The sequence below is a fragment of the Berghia stephanieae genome, chromosome 2 (assembly GCF_034508935.2).
Source record: "Berghia stephanieae isolate SIO BIC M18660-M18661 chromosome 2, UCSD_Bste_1.3, whole genome shotgun sequence".
Classification (NCBI taxonomy): domain Eukaryota; kingdom Metazoa; phylum Mollusca; class Gastropoda; order Nudibranchia; family Aeolidiidae; genus Berghia; species Berghia stephanieae.
The window spans coordinates 105,113,999-105,137,524 of record NC_088361.1 but is presented as its reverse complement, the minus strand read 5'-3'; the positions used below and the strand labels follow the sequence as shown (position 1 = coordinate 105,137,524).

Sequence of the window (23,526 nt, the reverse complement as noted above, 5' to 3'; positions counted from 1 at the left end):
TTGAAATGAACATTTAATTGTACAATGCTTTGTACTACTTTTGAAGGTAGGTGCTAAAATCTTCATTATTTAATTTTATTTGCTAACACATAATGATATAAATATTTGAGTCAGGTTCATTTTGCATGCATTTATCTCTCCTCAAAGGAGACACATTCTGTAAGACTTGTAAGTTTTTTTTCTGTAGTGAATCCCCATGATTTGAACATTGTTAATATCAACAAAGTCACTAATTACTCAATACCAACTTTTAATGAGAATTTTCACAGATTTAGCAAAATGACTTTTATAGTGATGCATGTCAAATAAGCTTTGTTTTGTTTTTGTTTTTTTAAAGGCAAATTATAGTCAATTTACATTGTGACTTAAGTGTCAATCGTTTCCTCAACAAATGTTCTAGTTGCACCCTAGGGAAACCAAGATGAGCTTTGTTTTGACGAAACAATTTGACAACAAATTTTGTCATGTATCATAGAAATCCTGTTACCTGTGATAATCGTCTCTCTTAATTCGAACCCTTTTAAATATTTACCACTTCTGGGTAATTAAACATTTACCACTTCTGGGTAATTAAACATTTACCACTTCTGGGTAATTAAACATTTACCACTTCTGGGTAATTAAACATTTACCACTTCTGGGTAATTAAACATTTACCACTTCTGGGTAATTAAACATTTACCATTTCTGGGTAATTGTATAGTAATTATTTCAGGTTGCTGATGTTATTTTCTGATTTAAATTTCCCTCTGTATTTATGTTAAGGACCCTCCCCCCCCCCCCCCCCCCCCGCGGATCAGATGCATATTTTTTCTTTAAGGAAAATGAAAGTCTCATATAGTCATCCTATTTTTGTTGACTCCTAATAGTTAATATTTGAGAAGAATTAATAATAATGAAGATTGAATGTCTTAGTTAAAGTTTGATAGAAATAGAATTGGGTAGATTTTTTCCACCACCTTTGCACACTAAAGAAACCACAGCTTTTCTCCTCACAATTTATTTTTAGTAGAGCTACTTATTGATGTCTTAATTTTATATAGGACTCTTGCCTAAAGGAGAGAAAATGATTCTGCACAGAATAATCTAAATATTATTAAAAAATGGGTATTGAACAACAACAAAAAAAAAAGACCATTTTCTAAGTTGTTTGTTTTTCCTTTTGCTGTGTATTGTGTCATCACTAGGGCAGGACGAAGTCCTAGCACGGCTGGCCAACACTGTGGTACAGACTGTGATGCATGAAGCCCTGGCCGTGGCACGGCGACTGGGGGGTAAGGGGCAACAGATACTAACGGGGAGCACTGTTGACACCACTGCACAAAGGGGCACTGATTCTTTGTATACTAAGGGTGGCCAGATCATAGACCATATTTCAAATAGGGCAGTTAGGGACAGATTGGGAGATAGCATTAAGTCCTCTGGTAATAGAGATAGTTGTAACAAACATTTTAATACAAAATCATTCCAACATGGGACCTTTGGCAATAAAGAGTCCTGTCCTCCAAAGCAGAAGTCACTCACTCATTCTGGTGTTCCAGGTTCTTCTGTTCACATTGATGAAGAAGCCTCAAGAGGAGATACGGTCACTCTACAAATAAACCCAATCCTGGTCCAACACAGCTGTTTAGCTGATGGGATGAAAATCAAATTCTCTGTTCACTCCACTGTAAGGCGAAGAATAAGTGCTGAGTTAGAACAAGAATCTCCCATTGAGGAGATTTTTGCCTCAGCTACGCAACCTACAGTCTATGCCCCTCATTCTCATCATAGTTCAGGTATTCATAGGGAATCGGAAGCTAATTATACAACAAAAATTGAATCAAGTAAGCTAGACAAAGATAGGGACTTACATGTAAACATAAATAGGCATAATTCTTATTTCAACTCTGAGGTATCCAGTCTGTCAACCAATACTGTCACTGAAAAAGAGACAAAGCAAAAGGTAGAAGGGAAAGTGGAAGAAAAAGAAGAAAGGATCATTAATGAAAATGAAAAATTAATGCAAGGTGCAGGCACAACACAATATTTAGATGAAAAAGATGAGCCAATTGTTCCAAAAATTAAACTTTCTCGACTGGAGGGAGACAATGAGATCATGGAAAATGAATTGGCTTATAAAGGAAATGGAAATGTTCCTGTAAATGTTGATAAAAGCAATGAAGTCAATGAACCTTTACATATTGAGAATGAAGGCAAAGCTAGTAAAACCAAGGCTAAACACCTGGAACTTCCTCTGAAAAGCCCACCACGACCAACCCAGCTCCATCCTGGATACAAAAAACGAAGTAAAAACTCCAAATATGGTAAAAATAAAAAGTCTGAAAAAAGTCTCGCTCAGTTATCACCTGTGAGGGAAATAGCTTTTGAAGGAACCGAGTTAGAGATGGATGAGATGGGGGAACTTTTAGAATCAATGGATGACAGTTTTGAGAGGCTTCTTGTAACTGCGGCTGATGACTTGCTGTTATGTGACAAAGTTGGAGGTGAAGATTTAGATCTCAGTGAGTTTAGGGGTATTGCCCCTTTGGCAGGTGATGACACATTCCTGGTATCTTCAAAAAAATATCCACCCAGTTATAAAGGACAAATGTCCCCATTTAAAGGTGATTTTGACAACCAGAGAAAAACACGTGTCAATGAAAGCATACCAAGGCAAAGAAATGATACCACTTCTCATTCCTGCAATGAGGTTATTACCGATAACGTTATCCCTCCAATAAGATATCATGCTAGTATGGATAATAATATTCTTGAAGGGCAGAATGAAACAAGTTCTGAAGACTTAAGTCTTCCTCAAAAAGGGACAGAAACCTATGAAAATAACAATGTGCCACAAAGAATGGGTGAATCCAATTTGTACAATATTCTGACTGGTGTAGAGATTGATAGAAGTAAGAATGACATGTCCCCTTGTAAAGAGAGTATACCCAACTCGGTGGACATTGATTATTACAAAGAAATGGGAACCAGTGTAGACAGAAGTATTCGTGAAAGAAAGACTGAAGCCATTGATGATATTCTTCCTCAAAGAAATATTGAAATCAGTGTAGATAATATGATTCCTCAAAGAAAGACCATTCTTGGTGATATGATTCCTCACAGAAAGACTGAAACCAATGTGGATGACATTGTTTCTGAAAGAAAGGCTGATACCAATATTGGTAACTTAAAAAGGAAGACTGAAACCAGTATGGGTATCTGTATTCCTCATGGAAAGATGGAAACAAGTGTGGATGACATAATGCCTCAAAGAAGAACTGAAACCAATGTGGATGACATAATTCCTCCAAGAAAGACTGAAACCAATGTGGATGACATAATTCCTCCAAGAAAGACTGAAACCGATGTGGATGACATAATTCCTCCAAGAAAGACTGAAACCAATGTGGATGACATAATTCCTCCAAGAAAGACTGAAACCAATGTGGATGACATAATTCCTCCAAGAAAGACTAAAACTAATGTGGATGACATAATTCCTCCAAGAAAGACTGAAACCAATGTGGATGACATAATTCCTCCAAGAAAGACTGAAACCAATGTGGATGACATAATTCCTCCAAGAAAGACTGAAACCAATGTGGATGACATAATTCCTCCAAGAAAGACTGAAACTAATGTGGATGACATAATTCCTCCAAGAAAGACTGAAACCAATGTGGATGACATAATTCCTCCAAGAAAGACTGAAACCAATGTTGATGACATCATTCCTCCAAGAATGACTGAAACCAATGTTGATGACATAATTCCTCCAAGAAATACTGAAACCAATGTGGATGACATAATTCCTCCAAGAAAGACTAAAACTAATGTGGATGACATAATTCCTCCAAGAAAGACTAAAACCAATGTTGATGACATAACTCCTAAAACAAGTACTGAAACTAATGTGGATGTCTTTATTCCTCGAAGGAAGACTGAAACCAATGTTGATGACATTATGCCTCAAAGGAATACTGAAACCGATGTTGATTATACTATTTCTCATAGAAAAACTGAAAGAAATGTGGAAGATATTATTTCTCAAGGAGAGACAGAAACAAATTTAGATGTCCCGATCTCCCAAATCGAAACCAATATTGATGGTAGTTTTCAATTTGGGATTGAAACTAATATAGATGACATCCCTCCATTTAAAGCTGATGTCAACATTGGCAATGGCATTCCAAACAATAATGTTCAGAATACATTAAAAAATATGAAAATAACTTTAGATGATGAAAGATTACAGAATAGAAGTGATGTTGATTTTAATCATAAAGTGCCAAATTTATCTAATGCTACTTATATTGAAGAAACTTTGACGAAAGGAGTGGAAACAGATATTGATGAAATTGTTCCGAGGTATGAAAGAGAATTTAACTCTCAAAATTACTCGTCCCATGGAATTGAAACAAATGTTGACGACATTTTAACATATGAAGAAACACACCGTGATTTTGAAAATTTTGACAAGATAATTGAATCTAAAATACCAGAACATCAAAGTCAAACAAAAGCAGTTTATGCTAATCATGCACCAATTGAGGAGAAGATGGAGGAACAAGAGTTTGGTACAAAATCAGAATGCATCACAGTCCAATCACACAGTAAGAAGAGTATGAAATACAAGCTTGACGACTCCATTACCAGTGAGGGTCCAATACAAACCAGTTCTCCCAAAATAGGTCGTGCAAAACCAAGAGGTTTTAAGAAAGATCCTGATAAAGACTTTAGTCAATCAGATAACTCTATGCTTGATACCTCATTTCCTATAAGTCCCAAGACAAATTCTAAGTCACAGCCTCTTCTTGTGGAATCTGACTCGTATATGAAAGACGATTCCTTTTTGACTCGTTCAAATTCGTTTGATAACAATTATATGAAAGGCACCCCGAACTCGAATCTTTTTAGGAACAGTAAGTTTGAAGATGAGGTCTGGAATAAAAAAGAACCCCATAGTCCTACTTACCATTCTTCCAGATCAATATTGGACGAATATCACTTAAAGAAACACAATGAACTCATGGAACTGTCCAGTGCCAAAAGTTTCCTTACCTCGTCAAAGCCCCAATTTCAAAGTAGCACTTCAGAGATTATGCCTCCCCTCCCAGATACAGAAGATGTTCCCAGCATATCTGACATTGAAGAGGCTGATCTTCCCTCTAGTGTTGCTCGAAACAACAAAAAATATAGACCAAGTCATGTGGAAAATCCTGTTCCCACTGATTGTGTTACAGAGAGAGAGAGTATTCCTGTCAAATCCAGATGGATTCCCAAATCTAAGAGGGTCAAAGGGGTTTCTACTTTTGATGGCACAATCATAGACACTGAAGTAAAGGCTAATAACATAAAAAGACTTGAAAATGAATGGCGGAAAGAAAAGGAGAACAATTTACAGAGTTATAGTAACAGTAAAGGAAGAGTGAGTGGAGACACATCTCATGGAATAGACAATGGCCCTCCTTTGAATAAACAACAAAATATCATCAGGGAAAACTTGAACGATAAATTTAACGCTAATACAGATGGTGAAAAAAGGGGAAAGGAAAAAAGGTTGAGAGACGTTAACATTTGCAAGGAAAAAGAAAATAGGGATGAAGATATAATTGAGGGATACAGGTATAAAGATGGAAAAAGAGGAAGAAAAGAAAAAGAAGGATTGAGAAAGGACGATGGAAACATACACAAAAAAGACAAATATGAAGATTATGAGTGTGAGAAAAGCAACAAGATGAGGGTGAAATCAAGAGACGATAATGATATTTATCGAGAGAGAAAGCCATGGAGGAACAAAGATGGCCAGAATGATGATACTGATGAAGATGATTATGTGGAGAGGAGGCCAAGGAATAAAAAAGACAGAAATGTTGATGATGACAATGATGAAAATTATTATAAGAAGAGGTCGAAAAGAAACAGGCATTTAGATGGTGATAATGATGGTGGTGATAATAATGATAGAGGAAAAAAATTCAGACCAAAAATTCATGTATATGACACTGAAGGGAAAAATAGAAAGCCAAGGAAGGAAAGTGATAGAGACAGGGATGATTATGATGACACAAACATAGAAAGAAGGCAGAGAAGAATAACAGATGATCATGAAGACTGTGACAGTGAGATAAATGTAGGAAGTACAGGAGGAGAAAACACTCACAATCAGAAAAGAAGAACATTCAAGGATAGCAATGATCAGACTGTGAAACATTACAACAGAGGGGAACGCGAAAACAAAAATAAAAGTGATAGACAAAACAGAAATCAAAGAAGTGGAAAAGCAAGTTTTGATTCAGAAGATGAGAAACCAGATGATGAGTTGCAGGTTAGAGGAAATTCAAAAGAAAGTAGATGGCAGCCAACAGAGGCAAAGAATCGAAAGAATGTTCGAACTAGAAAAATTGGTAGGGTATCTGATAGTCCACTAGTTCCGAATGATGAGGAGAAAAAGTTTATTGATGATTCTTTTAGATTGAATCGGGAGTTGGGCTCAAGTGCACCAAACCTGTTGGGAGACACTCAAAGCTTAAGTCCTCCCAATGAAAATTTTGATCCTGGGGTATCCCCAAGACTCTCAAGACGCAGAGGTGGAGCTATCACACCAGACAAGGAAAAACTCAAGAAGTTGAATAATCCCTACAGACATAAAAGGAATCATTTGTTTGTGCCAGTGAGTATGAACAATAATTTAAACCGTTCGCTTTGCTCTGTACATAAATCAGATGTTTCATTGGTATCATCAACACATTCCAGAAGGTCCAAAAGTAGCTCTAGAATTTTTGAAAACTGTCCAGAGTTAGTTCCTCCAAAATTGCAGCTCAACCCGTTGACAGGGGAGCCATATAATTTTGTTCATCCTTTGATGAGTAAGTCCATGGAAAGTTTACATTCCAGAGCCAGTTCTAGACGTTTATATTACTCACCGGATAGAACATGCAATAGTTGTGACTGGGATCATGTGCAGGAGGGTACAGTTTTGGAGTCAAAGGTAGAATGTGAAAAAGAGAATAACAATCAGATTCACAGTAAAGAAGGCAATTCAAAAGATCAGGAAAATAAAATTAACAGTTTGGGAGATGACAGTTATGAAGCTACCCAGAAAAAACAAGATGAGGGGAAGAAAGAAAACTACAACGTTAGAGATTATTTTGATGGTGATGATGATGATTATAAAAAAGGTAAGATAGAAAAATACTCAAATGATGATGACAATGATTGTAGACAAGGAAATAGGAATAAATCACAGCGCAGAAATGATGTTGGTCATGATGAAAAAAGAAAGAGAGAACAGGCAAATCACAGAGATGATGATGGTGATGAAAGCAGAAAAAGGGAAAGGGATAAAGATAAATTCAGAGATGAGGATGATGATGATGATGATGAATACCATAACCCTAATAGTGGTGGGAAGAGAGGGAAAAGACAGAAAGGCAAACACAAAGATGATCATTATAGTGAAAGAAGAAAAGAGAAAAGAAATATAGATAGTTACAGAGATTATGATGATGGTGGTGGTGGCAGCAGGAGAGGGAGCAGGGATAATAAATACAAGGAGGATGAAGGTTATAGGAGAAGAGGAAAAAGTGATAAAAATAGAAACAAAGGTGATGGGGACACAAAAGGAAAGACAGACGGGCAATCCACTGAGAAGGATCCAACTGACAATGGAAAAAGAGATGGATACAATCAAACTAAAAAAGATAGTGATACAAAATACAAATCAAAAATGGTTGATTTTGCTACAGGCTCATCCGAGTATGGTCCAAATGTGGAAAATATTGAAAGGCAATTAGCCAGTTCAATAGAGGTTCCGCTGATGGCCTTGCCTGAAAACAGACAAACTGACAAAGAAGCTGGTGCTAAAGATCCTGAATTACTACCAAAAAAAGGCCTTTTCAGTAGGTTGAGTTGTGTTGGAGGAAAAAGCTCTGCCATTGGCAAAAAAAATGAAAAAAATAAGGCACCTCTAGAAAAAAGAGCTACTGTAGATGAAAGTAGTAATCAGAAAGAATATTTTGCTGCAGAAAAGAAAAGGATGAAAAAGCTTGCCAAAGACAAGGAAGAAGAACCAACAGCAGGGTTATACTTTCAAGATGAAAATGATGAAGTTGACGCAACAAAGATTACAGATGAAAATCAACTTTTTGATAAATCAAGGGATACATCAGACTCACCGATGTCAAAACCTTTCTCAACATTTGCTATTCCTTCAGCAAACACTGAAGGCTATAATGAATACTTTGAAGGTGAAGCAGAGGAAGAAAGAAGAAGACATTCTTTACCAAAGAAAAATCAAAGAGAATCTATCAAACCACCAAAATTACCACTGCAACCCTCAAATCAAGATAGTGAAGATAATAAAAATAAATCTTGTATGATAGATAAAGATAGGCCAGGAGAGAGGAGAGTAAACAATAAAGAGGATGAAGAGAATCTCAATGAAAAGAAATGGCAACCCCGTGCTCGCAGGGACAAGGTGTCACCGCTGAGGCCAAGGACTTCAAAAAGTCCAGAAAATCCAAATCTTTTATCATGTAAAAGGGACTATTTGGATCACAGGGATCATGCCCTAACAGAGACATTCAACTCCACCATTGAATCTGATATGGGTGGCTTTAACTCTTCTGCCCCTGCATATTTTGGTGTGGAATCAAGTCAATCCCCAAATCTTACTGACACATCAGGCCTTCAGATGGATCCCTCAACGTCTTTTGATACCTCAGAGTTGACCCGCTATAAAAAACACTCTCGGAGAGAGTCTGTAGATCTGGATAGCTCATTACCCACAGGCACCACCTCTCCTCTGTTGAAACGTGGTGAGAAATCTCCTGTAAGACGTAGAATATCCCAGGTGTCTTTAGGAGGTTTGGACGCTAGTTTGTCCAGACCTCGTTCATTATCTACTACCTCAAACCCTCTAACATATCAGCCATGGAGGAGTCAGAAGAAGCAACGCGGCAGGTCATTGTCTATTAGTGAAATGGTTTATGCAGCAGGGGCTCCTCGGCCCAGCCGCTCACATTCTGTCGGTGAGATCACTTATAATGATTCCCTATTGGGGCATGCGGCAGGCCGTAGGCGGTCCAGGACAAACTCTTTAGGGGAAATTGCTATCACATCTCGCATGTATCACCGTCGCCGTTCTCGGTCACATTCTCGAGCTTCTCTGGGTGACACCTCATTTGGCTCTGTTGCCCCTGGCCTCCAACGTAGGCAGTCAGGAACATGGTCGTCCCATCCTGCTGGTAATGCATTTCTCCCATTGTCTGCATGCTTCCACATCACCACACCTATCATAGGCCTTGGAGGCTTCATCATATTCCTCTCTCATTTCTATTCCTTTTCCCTCTCAGCAATCTAAAGGACACCATTAATCTACCCTCTCAATCAGCTTTCTGTTTTTTTTTTTGTTTTTTTTTTTAAACTTGTGAAGAAATGGAAATTCTCAATTAGCCAGGCACCAGTATATAACTTAAGCTTCGTCATTGATATTATTTTGATGGCATTTATAATCAGATCTCAAAATTAAAGTCAATTAATATAAAATGTGACTATTCAAATAAATGAATAGGTTTTCTTTTCTTTCGCTAGTTTGTAGTGATATTATAAATACACTATGGCATTTTTAACAATAATATATTAAGTCACATTGAATTTGGTGTTATGTATTAAAATCAATAATGTAATCAGGGTACCATTGAACCTCTAACTGTATTCTATATCTCCTGCATGTAACCCAAGCAGATGAAAATACTGTCTACTTTTTGGTCGTAGTTCCAGGACCAGGATGCTAAATATAGTAAATGTAGACTCTTACATACCATTATATTTTAACAATACCAAATATTGCTATATTTATTCTCATAATTAGTAAGAAAAACCACTGCTTTAGTGGCATCAATTCTTATTTACACCAATCTGGCCACCCACTCTACTGTGTGATTGTTGCACTTTTAAACTACAGGGAACGTTTACAATCTATACTGTTAGCTGTTTGTTGGTGTAGCACGATTGTGATGATGTAGATGAGATACAACAACAATGCAGTGTCAATTAGTCATCCATCCTCTCCATTCTTTGCATTGTCGAAGTAATAGGTAGATAAATTGATTAACAAGGAAATGAACATTGATATGTGAGATACACAGGAAAACTGAGAAGAAAGAAATCAAATGGAAAAATATTGTTTTTTAGATTGGCACCAAACCAGGAAAGAATCATTGACTTCTTACCTGTCAACTAACAAAATAACCGAATGTTGATTCCAAACCAACCCGACATTGGATTCTTGAAGTTTGACATCTCATACCACACTATGATGAATTAAGTTCAAATCAGTAATCAATATTTCCCAATAGAGATGACTATTATTTAAGACAACTTTTTCTCTCTCGTATCCATCTCTTTATTTTTCTGCTGTTTATATTGAAATTTATATTGAGAAAAATTCTATGAGTCAATATATTTTTGTTTTTAAGCAGCTGTGTGGCAGAGTCCAGCCCAAGCACTTTGCTTCTTTTTTTTTAATTTTGACATTGGCCTCTTAGATTTCTACTTAATCTTTCTTGTACAACTTCATTCAATGTTAAGACAATATAATTCCAATAGTTCTGAAGCTGTTTGAAATAAAAACTAGAAGAAAAAAAAGCTTTTTAAACAAAGGCACTTTATGCAGATTTACCCCGCTGAATGTTTTGCAGGATGGCCTCATTATTTTTAATGGTTGCTGATATAAAGTGCATTAAAATGAACGGTTGATTGCAGCTCCTGTCAGTCTGTCCGACTCCGTGTTTTTCTTTAACATGTGGATGTCCACTTAGAGTAGTTACTAGCATTACCTACTAATTGCATTTTAACTGATCAATCAACAATTGTTCATATCCACTTACCAATTCATTCCAATGTCCTATGGGAATCACTGATCCAATTGTTGCGGCGCAAAGCTCCCCCTTTCCTCCCCAAATGCTAATTATGGGTAGCTTGTTCGTTTTGATCTTGAAGTAGAATTAAAGGCCTAGAGTAATAAATTGCTCATTGATAAACCCTCCATGAATTGAAGAATATTTGTTTTTGTTTGTTTCAGACCTAATATTGGGCATTAGATAAGTTTCTGGAACAGTAAAATTATAGATGGCATATTTTAAACACAGTTTTTAAAGTATTTACCCTTTATCTGGATGAAAGGTTACGATTATCCAAACCAACAGTTATTGGAGTTATCATATGCCTCCTTTTTGGTTTTATCATGGGAAAATCACCTACAACATCCGCTAAACTCAAAAGTCAAATTTGACTTAGGGAGAAATGAACGTGGGATAGTATGAAGAATGTTGCGTCTCTCTGAATTTGGTTGTCTGTCAATGGTTACACCATTACAGTGAATGTCAGATTGTTCAAACATATGAAATGCCATGGATGCATTGATGGCAGTAGTAAGCCTTTGTCCTTTTGCATGGTGTTTTCTCCTTTTCAAAAGGTCTAGTGGGATGTATAATATTTGTATGTCAAAATGAAATGACTATGCTACTTATTTTATATATGTCAAGATAAGCATATTTTACCACCAGTCATTATGTTTTCAATCTTTCAAAATTGTGGATATTTGTCCATTAAAAAAAAAAAAACAACCTTATCTTAAGGGATTTCGTGTTGGTTGAGATTATTAAATTCAAACTGCAACTTAAACTATTTCTGATAGATGTTTGAGATACTAGGTGATGATATGCTTCATGTTCTGTATACTCGTGAATCACTAGTATTGTGGAATAGTTCATACCTTAATTCATCTGCCTTTGTAATTCTCATCTTTAAGGGATTGTACCAAAATTAAATTTGGACATTTTGATTAAATAGTGCCAATGCTATGCAAACTTTGAAGCAGTTCAATAATATTATTTTTTGTTGTTGTTAAATAGCATATGAATCAAGATTGTACGCCTGTGTTGGCATTGGTGCCATTATGATATACACCAGTGTATAAAGTAGATATCTTTTTCCCTTTCCAGACAAGTTGATTTTATGAGGTATGCAAAAGTAAAGACTTTTACATGACTTCTCGATTTCCAGAAACGTTTCTAGTGGCCCCTTTTATTCTGTTCTGTTGATTTGATTTACCTTTAGATTGGATGATAAGCATTCAGTTAATGTCCATTTCTGATTCACTATTTTTGAAAAGTACAAACGTAGACTTCAATGTTTTGACCCATTTTCATTTCAGAGTGCATGCCACAGTTTTATTGAATTTGGGTATTTTCATCACGTTCCATTAATTGATTGGTTCAATTTATCTTCAAAATTTGCACACCATTCATTCTTTTTCTTCTGTTCAGCACAAAAAAAAAAGATTCCCAAGTATAAGATTCCTTCATCTCGACTTGGGTGTCTTTAAAAAAAGATCTCAGCTGTTCTCTTTATCAATTTATCATTCGTTGTATGAATTTCAGTACAAACTTTAAAAAAATATTTTGCTGTCATTTTGTTCCTATTCTGTCGTTAAATTTCCTTATTTTGTGTTGCTTTGTATTCATGTATTAGCCCTGGAAAACAGTGAATAGGATTGATGGGATGAATGTTAAAAAGGTTTTAGTCAATTAATATTAGCCTTGATTAAAATCGTTTTGATAAAGTCTGTGTACTTATGCTTTTCACAATTAATCTGTTGTCTTTTTAAAGAAATAAATTGATGTTGAAAAAGATAAGTAGAAAGATGGAAACGAAGCCCATAGAAACCAACATCAACAACTAACTTAACTATAGGTATTAATAAAACAGACAGTGAAAGACATGAAATCATGGCAGATCAAGCTTACTTCACGTGTTGGTTCTTAGTTGCCAGATGCAGAATGATATAGCATGTGAATTTGTCACCTATATCAAATCAGCATTATTTTATCGTAGGGTGTAAATGTATGTCACATAGCCATCACACATTCCATATACCATATACCGCCCATGTTAGAATATGGTTTGAATTTTTTCCCCCCATATTCATTATTTATTTAGAAAAAATACATGACAATGTCAATCGCTTTGAATTTTATTTTCAGAGTGAACATCTGATTTATTATTGTTTGGTTGGTTTGCCTTCTTGTTGCATTTGTTTGTATTTATTTGCATGTGTTTGCAGAGCTTGATGTTGTTCCTGCTAATGCTGCTCCTGTCAAACGATCTGAGTCAGCAAGGGAGCCCAGTAAAAACCCTCAGTGTAAGTCTTGCATGGGTCCAGAGCTGCATGGGTGTGTGCATTCATGCCAAAAGTTTAAAAAGCCAGTTCTAGCACAAAAGGAAAGAAATGGGGTGTTTGTCAAATTATCATGTGGCATGAAATTAATGGGCAGCTTTTTTTCCCTTCCAAATGTTTCAGCCATTCTCCCGAATCCAAGGCATTTTTTTTTTCGATTTCCAAAATCAGTTTGTCATACCTTAATATAACATTTTTACTGGCTAATGCAGTTTTGAAAATTTCATCTTTAGCTTGTATACAAACATGAAAAAATTCCATCTTTAGCTTGTATACAAACATGAAAAAATTCCATCTTTAGCTTGTATACAAACATGAAAAAATTTCATCTTTAGCTTGTATACAAACATGAAAAAATTCCATCTTTAGCTTGTATACAAACATGAAAAAATTCCATCTTTAGCTTGTATACAAACATGAAAAAATTCCATCTTTAGCTTGTATACAAACATGAAAAAATTCCATCTTTAGCTTGTATACAAACATGAAAAAATTCCATCTTTAGCTTGTATACAAACATGAAAAAATTCCATCTTTAGCTTGTATACAAACATGAAAAAATTCCATCTTTAGCTTGTATACAAACATGAAAAAATTCCATCTTTAGCTTGTATACAAACATGAAAAAATTCCATCTTTAGCTTGTATACAAACATGAAAAAATTCCATCTTTAGCTTGTATACAAACGTGAAATAAACCACATCCAACCACGAGTTAATTTATAATAATATATCTTACTTACTTACTTACTTATCCGAACCAGCGACCACCTGAGCTCTAGCCCTTCGGTCTTGAGATAATAATATATCAATTCCTAAACATTGTTAGCAGAGCATGGAATAAATGAATTTATTTAGTTTTCATGATGTTCCCATTGAGACAAATCTGTTAATAAATCAGGTAACATTTAGTGTAGTAGCTCCTGTAGGCTAAAATTAATGATAAAGACAACATGTATTAATAATAGTAATGTTCCATCGGTTTATTTTTGTATTTGAAACTGTATCAAAATAATTTTTTCAACTTTTTGTTTTTATTTTTCGGATATATAGTATCGATCTAAAATTACTTGCATTATTGCTTAATTATTAGTTTGGTCTGTGGATGAAATTCGATCCAAATTTTGTCTTAAAGATGAGAAAGAATTCGAATTTTGAATAACATGAATTGTTTTATATATACAGTAAGGCAGTCATGAAAAATTAGAGATGACATAATATGCTGAAGGAGAGGACTTTTAGACAAAGGTGAAAGATCTATGTGATACTTATTTAAAATTGATGTCCCTTTCTACTAAATATTCACAAGCGTTATCATGAAATGTAGTGCCAGATTCATTATATAATATTTTAACTCACTGAATTCTTTTCAAAATGGGAAAAAATGTATTAAAAATTAGCATGTGTATAGATAGTATTATTCAACTACCATTAACACGTAAAAACTAAAAACAAGAGCTTTGATACTACGCCTATAATTTGTCTCAGAAAAATGTAATAAGTAGGCACTGGGTAAAAGTAACCTGGGTAAACTACGGATATAGTCAGTGTTAGGGTTGAGTGAGTTAAGGAAGACATTAACGATTGAAATAAATGTCTTGTTATGTAGGTATAATCTTTCCCACATTCAAATGACATGTTTGTAGCATTGAATGTCGATTAGTACTGTGTTTTGTTCTATGAACTGTCGAGAATTTTTAGATTGAAGGGATGTTCAGGATGAAAATTCTAGCACTGAATTTGTGCCATTGGGAAAGTGCATTGCCCAAATCACCTCACTGGACTCTGGTGAATGTGAGTTTGACAAAAGGTAGTGAACAAATTAGTTTGAAAGTTAACATTAAAAAAAAGGCATACAAGGTGACTGGCACGTGTGCTATGTTTCCTTCTGACCTTATAGGGAAATAAATGAAGCACCGCGAACCATAAACATGAATATAGAATGTGTATATGTTCAATACTGTAGTACTGATATCTTAAAGATTAAGACATATTAAATAATCAGAGATCTATTCTGCAAACGATTCACCCCAAAGGTTTGATGAAGCCTGAATCTCTGGAATACTAAACTGCTGTTATATGTCTCAAGATATTCCCATTGTGATTTTTTAAAAAAAGTTGGAATAAGCAAAATACTTTGAATGCAAGAACAGAAAAACAAGAAACTGATAATATATAAAAATTAGAAAGAAGAAAATAAAAACCAAAACAAACAAAAAGACCCACAAAAACATCCAAAAAGCAAACAACCCCCCCCCCCCCAACCTCCCCTAAATAATTTTTTAAAAAAACCCAAAACAAAACAAAAAAGCAAAAAACAAAAGCCAGTTTTTGATCAAATTGAAAAAACTAAATTACATTGAATATAACATAGTGTGAGGAAAATCTCAATGAAAAATACATATAAAAAGCTGCCTGTTGATTTTCAATTGAACTAGAATTTTTAAGCTTAAATTGTGAAAGTCATTAATTGTATTTGACTTCAAACTGAATAATCTAAATGAAAGTAACTGTAATCGACAACTCAATCAATATTTAAACTTGGGGCATCATATTGCATGGTTTATTATTGGTGTTGTTGTTGTTTTTGATCTGTTTCATTTTATGGAGATTCTAAAGTGAATAAAGTTGTTTTACAAATGCTCTTAGATGATGTTCTTAAATACCACTCTTATTTTCACCCCGAGTTTCCAGTTATGCAGGTCTTTTGTATATTTAACCCAGTTTTGCATACCTCATACAATGTCATTTTAGTCATTCTATTGATTATCAATAAATGTGTACAGTTTATATGTCACCTATCATTATTAGTTAGATTCTTCTTTTAATTCATTACTTTTTTAAAACGAATAAAATCCCATTAAAGCAGATTCAGGCATAAGGGGGTACATCAAGGAATTTGAGGATTAGGTGCATAAACTTAATAACTGTGTTTTATTCGTGACCCTACAAGATTTAGATTAAATGTGATTTATTTAAAGGGAGAATACATTAGTAATTTAACTATGTTTTCTGTGTGTCACTGTGGCAGCAGCTTTTATGAACATGTATATCTATTCAGAACCTCATCATTTTATATTTCGTATTAAATAACAGATACGTTGATCAATAATAATAATAATAATAATAATAATAATAATAATAATAATAATAATAATATATAATAATAATATAATAATAATGATAATATAATATAATAATAATAATAATAATAATAATAATAATAATAATAATAATAATAATAATAATAATAATAATAATAATAATAATAATATTGGTAATAATAATGATGATGATGCTGATAATTGTAATGATAATAATAATAATAATAATAATAATAATAATAATAATAATAATAATAATAATAATAAAAATAATAATAATAATAATATGATAATGATCAACCCTAGCCATTATCTAAAAACTTATATTGTCATTGTGCTCTCTCGTTAAACCCTTTTTATGTAGCTACCATTTGAAACCACTACAAAGATTACATGCTATCTCAAATTTAGATTTTTAATTGTTTCATCAAGTTTTCACTGTTGGTATTATGCTATAGCACAAATTTGCCATTTTAAATGTAGACTCAATTATCTATTATTATTTTTTAAAACTCATTTGCCCATCGATTTTCTCGCCTTTTATTGCTGGTATTGAATTATTCTGTTTGCATTTTGAAGTTTGGTTTCCTTTCCTTATTTATTTTTTTTACCTTTTGCTCTTTTCCCCTCTCCCCTTTTCAATGAAGTGATTGATGAATTGGGGCGGAAAAATGTGGAAAGGACAAAATCTGATCGCCAGCCACAAATCAGTGAGTTTGCTTGCTAATTTTGTATTAACCTTTGTTTTAAAAGAAAAAAGAATCAGTTCACATTTTTACCTCTTAAACCATGGAGTGTCTTCAACAATCGTGCTTTTATTGTGGTTTTTTTTTTTTGCCACCTCATTGAAACCAACAAGTGGGGTATTTTTTATTCTTGATTATAAAGTGTTTTGGGTTATTTATTTATCACTACGGTATTCATTTGGAGAATGCTAAATCTCAACACATGTTTTGGTTTTCAAGATCAAGCAAAAATGAGAGAAAAGAATTGGAAGCTTTATTTTGTGTGACACAAGTAATTATAAATCTTCTTTAATTCTGTATCATGTTAACAGAAGACAAACTTATTTTGCATTGAATATTCTGGAAAATAGGTCAACGAAGCAAATTGTCGTATTATTATCTGAATTAGAGATATTTAGTTGATGGTGGTAATTATTATTTTTTCAGAGGAAGAATTGGGTGAAGACAAACCTGTTTCACCCTCAAAATCGGATACAATGAAATCAACGGACAGTGCTAGTGGTGGGGAAACCCTGGAGGAAAGAAGCAGCAAAGAGGTATTCAAAGACTTTTATCGGGTTCTTCAAGTTTTGAACATCAAAACGTCCAAAATTGTGCCAAAAGTCTTGGATTACTGTGATCCAATGACTGTCTGCCAATTTGATTTGTTGACATCTTTTATAGATAGTTCGAAGATGACGTCACTCAGGTCTTTGTTATTGTTCTTTGCCATCTGCGTTTATGAGTAATGCTCACTGAACTGTATTAACCCGACTATAAACGTTCATGGATACACACAGTTTTATGTGTTGGTCCGTTATACTTCCGGATGGCAATGTTATGAGCTTCTTAGCCAAGCGCATACTGTCTATAGGAACTTATTGCTTTATTTAAATACTCATATATAATGAATATGCTCTGATCTCTATGACTTTTGTTTTTTTTCATAGCAGAGCAACATCTAGATTCTTGAATACATCTATAGCATACAAAGCAAAGTCTTTTACTGCCATTGGAGTTTGGACTTTAGAATTGGAAATTATTTTCCTACAGTCAGTGCTTAAAATGGAAGTTAATTTTTAGATTATCAACAGGAAAGGTCATTAATGGAAAAATTAAAAGCAAACAAAAATCATGTCTTACGATATAAATTATAGACACGGTAAAGCGATTCTTCTGCATTCGTCGTATTTTTATGATACCGATTTGAAACTCTACCTTTTTTACATCTACTTCCCCCCTGCATAATAACAGCTGTTTCGTTTTACTTAGTCCTTTATCAATTTTCTCCAAAATAATTATACATTTTTATATTGATAAGTAAGAGTTTAAAGAAGTCTGGCGAATGGTCAATGGTCATTGTCGATAGAAGTCCCAACTTTTTTGTTTCCACTATCGGTTTTTTTTTTTTTTTTTTAATTTTCAAATGATTATTTTGGGATATTTTTTATAGTTCAATTTTTGTTTCTTTAAAATGCTTCTAAAATGGATTTGATTTGATTTGACTCGCCACTCCATGTCATCTTTGGGCTTAGAAATCAGAGCTTAAACTTCAGTACTTATTGTTTTGTTCATTGGTTATTATTTCTTTATTTTTTCTCTCTTTTTTTTTTTTTCTTTGCCTTAAATATCATGTCAAGAATTTTTTTTGCCAATAAGATTTGTTCTGAATGAGAGCTAGCAAAAGCTTATTATTGCAGGCTTCGTTGTTCCAAGCTATCAGTTTTGTTGCAAATAATGATTAATTTATACCTTTACATTAAATTGTTTGCTTTTTTGGTTTAATAATGTCTTCGAGTACGTTTACCTGATAGAATTTCTGATTATGAGCTATGGATATCCCTGAAAGAAAAAATAAGAGAGAGAGAGAGAGATAGAGAGAGAGAGAGAGAGAGAGAGAGAGAGAGAGAGAGAGAGAGAGGAGAGAGAGAGGAGAGAGAAGAGAGAAAAGAGAGAGAGAGAGAGAGAGAGAGAGAGAGAGAGAGAGAGAGAGAGAGAGAGAGAGAGAGAAGAGAGAGAGAGAGAGAGAGAGAGAGAGAGAAGGGGGGGGGGGGGGGGGAATAATTTGATAGTTGTACTTGTACTTTTAAATATCCAATTAAATATATTTATATATTTGATATAAATCAATAGCATTCTCCAAGTTTACTAGACCTAAAAATGGACATGGAAAAGTATTGTAATATATTGTAATGTATAGTTAAGCAGGTCTGCCGTCTTAAGGAAAAAGACCGTATGTTTACTTGTAATAAGAGGCCACTTACAGTCTTTTTCCTTAAGACGGCAGAGGTATCTGTAACTAAAAAAGGTAAAATGCCTTGTGTGGGAAATTGTGTGGTGGGGTGGACGAAACTAAAAATGAGAAATATATAAAGATGTAGGTAAATGAATAGAAATAGATTTTAGCTATATCTTGACACCTGCTTTAGGTGTGTTAAAGGTGTAAATCAAAAAGTTTTATGAAGATGGATTGACTGATTATTCCAAAAATAGATTAAAATAATTGAAACTTGACTCTGAGAGGTGAAAAGCATCAAAATATACTACAGAGTGAAAAAAGATCACCTGCTTGTTAGGCGGTCACTCGCATATTACAGGCCTGCAAATCTTCCGACTATTGTCGGATTTCCGACAGTACGATTTTGCTCTATAAGTGGTAATATTTTTTTAAAAAATTAATATTAAAAATAAAATTTGTAATGTCAATGAACAGAACCAATAAAAGAGTTTTATTTCGTTCCTCAAAAAAATCAGAATTTATTCCGTTTCAAATGCCGACTTAAAAAAAAAAACCCCAAAAATTACTTTTCATTTGTCGCATCAAAGATTAAAACAAAACTATTATTTGGATTACCATGGTTAAAATTTGAAGAACACGAAGGTGTCAATTTTTAAAAAATCTTTTTTTCACAGGGCTCACCAACTAAAGAACATCCGACGACCAAGGACAAAAAGGGCAAGAAGAAGAAGTTCCGTATTCCATCATTTTCTAAAAAGAAGAACAAGGAGTCCAAGGAGAGTGCCATTTAGGAAATATTGGGGAGGATTTCATCTTCACTCAGAACTTTTACTCATTTAGGCCATGCTTTTTATTCAATAATAACTTTATTACCTTACATAATTATCATTTTTATTATAAGCAATGCTATGACTGTGACGGCTGGCTTGGTGGTATTACATGCCAGTGTAATAAATAAGGATTTATTTTACCTTCTCAAACTGTCATAGCTTTCTTAAGATATTAAAAAAATAAAACATTGCGAAATTCTGATGAAATTTGTACGATTGAATTGATTCTATGCTTTGTGTTCACTTATCAACAAGCTTTTGATAGTCATTCATGTTTATTGTTATAAATTTATTTGTCAGTCAACATCAGTCTATAGATGAGGAGTAATTGTGTTTTCCAGAGCAGCTTTTCATTAGAAGACTTGTTGAGAGAGGAGTGCGATTGGTTCATCAGTTTTCATGTTTATTGAGATTGTAAATTGTAATATGTGGCTAATAGTTTTGTGAGAAAGAAACATGCTTATATCAAGGATAAGGAAAGATAAGATTTTTTTTTTTTTTTTTAAATAGTTGTAAAGTGGATTGCATGCATAATCACATCTGCTGTACTTTCTGTGGCTCATGATTTGAATAAAGAAAAATAAAAACATTTAAAAAAATAATATCTGTACTTTTATTTTCGTCTAAATTGAAAGTAGAGGATTTTTTTTTTCACTCGAATGAAGTCCCATCGATTCTGATGCTTCCTTGCTCTCGATTCCTTTACCTGCCTTGTTAATTATTTTCAAGAATAATTTGTGTAAAATAAATTTGTATAGTTTTGTTTTGACAATGTTATCATTCATATTATTTGATTTCTGCAATTGTTTAATGAGTTTATCCACGAGGGTTTTTTTGTTTTTTTTACAAGTGTTGTGCTGACATTTTTACTACCTAATTTGATGAGATGTTTTCAAGGTTTGCAATCCATGTTTGTAAATATTTAATGGTTGTCTATACTGTCTGAGGTTTTGAATCAACTATTAACACAAACTTTCCTCTCTGCCTTCTGTACCATCTATACTATACTCTCTTCCTTCAGCTTCATTCGAGATCTGTGCGAATATTGATTCTTGCCCTTTTCTTAGCTTTTGATTTCTTTTTCTTCTCCGGTGCTGATTTCCTACCTAATGGGAACACGTGATGTGTGATTGAAGATATTTCAACTTGATTATATAATGTTGCTTCGTCTATACCCTCAAACCGTTCATTATTTTGAATATTTCGCTGCAGTCTGTACATTTTTAATGGTTTTGAAACGTCAAAGCGAGTTCGTTGAACTTATCCTCTTGGTGCTTCAGCTACACATAAGGCATAGAAAGCTCTTTGGCAAAATAGAAAACATTTTCCAAAGCTTTGTGATTGATTGATCTAATCCTGTGACGAGTCTGGATACGAAGTGAAGTGCTGGGGTCAATAGAATATTTTGATCACTTTATCAAATTGGATCACTTAATTTATTTGAATGTATCTACAACAGTTACTGCTTTAAAATATTTGTCCTTCAAAACCATCACAAATGTGACTTTTTCATAAAGAGTGGCATAGTTGTCCTCTTGCTGAAATTAAAGCCATTCGTCAATATAAATGATTTTATTCTAGTTATGCAGTTGATGAGACTATAATTTTATAAACATAAATTTCTATTGACTGTGTCATTTATTAACCATATTGTCACGTCCATCATTTCTGTTTCTGACTGTTTATTGTGATCGTTGTGTCAATTTAATAATATCAAGCTATTGGAATAAGTTCAACATTTTGGAAACCACAGATGACAAGAAGTTACAGCTTATTGACATCACTAGATGTTGCAATTCAATCGTTACCAGGAGGGTCGACAATGACAATCTGTATCAAGAGGATTGTTAATAACCGGGTGGGTAGTACGTCATTCTGCATTCCACCCCAGAGAAACATCTGATTGATGCAAAAACCTGGCAATGAAAACATTTATGCTCCATTTATGAGACGGGTAAGGTATTGAAGAAAGAAAAAATAAAATACTTACTGAAAGGCATAGTCTCCCTTTACCATCAAATCCAGTGTATGTCTAGGATTTCTTTTTCTTCAACGCTTTTTCTACCTTTATTTTATCACGTCATATGAATGACCATAACTGTTCAGCAATGATCAGATTTAATTGATGAAAAGTTGTCTTATGACGTGTGTGCTTGTTGTGGAACAATTTTATGTTGCCATACACAGTTGTGGGATTTTGTGAGTTAATTTTGATACTTTTAAATTTTTTTGTTTTGCCTACGTTCTTTACACGGTTTTATAATAATGTTTTCTAACCATTTTTTGCCCAGTAAAAAAAATTATTTAGAAATGAATTAACAAATCTAATATCGAAACATGAAAGAAGTATTGCAGTTACTGTGAACAATGTGATGAGAGGCAATTCATGGATGTTTTCGAGGTTGTGATTATTTTTTAAGAGCATGCTTTAATGCAAGTTGTTTTTTTTTTAATTGTGTTTTTACCAATATTTTTTTTGTTTTTTGATATTGCATTGATGAGAAATACATTATTCAAAAAATGTTTTTTTTTCTTTTTTCATGTCATTAAGTTCTTACATATTAGTACTAAATATTTCTAAATTTTCTTGTCCAAATCAGCTGATATTTCATCCATAACGTTTTACACTCGAAGGCTTCTACAACAGCAATAGATAAAGATCTTTCGACCATTTGTAAGCTGTTTCTCTTGAGATGAACTTCTTCAAATAATATTTCGGCAATTTCGTGAACAAAGACTTTGATAGACACCGAGAGTCAATGACATGTGTACAGGTGATATAGTCATGACATTATATTCCAGAAATTTTTTTTGGGTTCCACATTCGTCTTGTCATTTCAGTCAGATTATGCTTCCCCCATATTATAGTGTATTACTGATTTCTCCTATATCTTACATTCATTCTAAAGCTTATTCTCTGTGAGGCCATTCATTGACAATTCTATTACATGCACGCTTTTAGTCAGTCTGTAATGCTGTGTTTCATTAAATTTCCTAAATAAAAATGAATGTTTTGAATCATGTTTTTATTCTTAAAAGTTTATGTTTGGATTATGTTTCACTCATATAATATATTTGAGTGTATTCCTCTTAGTGGGCGGGTGGTTGGATGGGAGCATCACCCTTGAATCATATACCTATGATGTTCGCATGGGTGTACGATCCGATAGTGATGTCGTTTCTTCTTCTCTTTACTAGCCTATTCTGCTTCTTTGGTTTGTGATTGTATTTTTGACAGGGGATATTTTTTTTTCTGTAAATCTTCTGCCTGTTTGTTCTTGGTTATTTATAATTTAGCTTATGATATCTTTAGGTTATGATTTTGATTTACATTTGTACTATTTTTGTTAGATTGCTTGTTTTTTTGTTTCAGCGGTCTCTCATATAACCTCAATTGTGTTGG

The 23,526-nt window shown here is 33.8% G+C and overlaps 1 protein-coding gene across 1 annotated transcript in view; it reads left to right on the top strand.

The window, feature by feature from the left end:
• LOC144964076 (uncharacterized) overlaps window positions 1-23,128 on the top strand; it is a 39,665-nt gene extending 16,537 nt beyond the window's left edge. Inside the window, exons 17-21 of the mRNA XM_078898016.1 lie at window positions 1,188-9,230; window positions 13,112-13,189; window positions 16,977-17,039; window positions 17,502-17,611; window positions 19,968-23,128. Of these exons, the coding sequence (XP_078754142.1) occupies window positions 1,188-9,230; window positions 13,112-13,189; window positions 16,977-17,039; window positions 17,502-17,611; window positions 19,968-20,084 (8,411 nt within the window). The 3' untranslated portion in view covers window positions 20,085-23,128. The remainder of the gene's footprint in view (window positions 1-1,187; window positions 9,231-13,111; window positions 13,190-16,976; window positions 17,040-17,501; window positions 17,612-19,967) is intronic.
• Window positions 23,129-23,526: the final 398 nt, after the last annotated feature.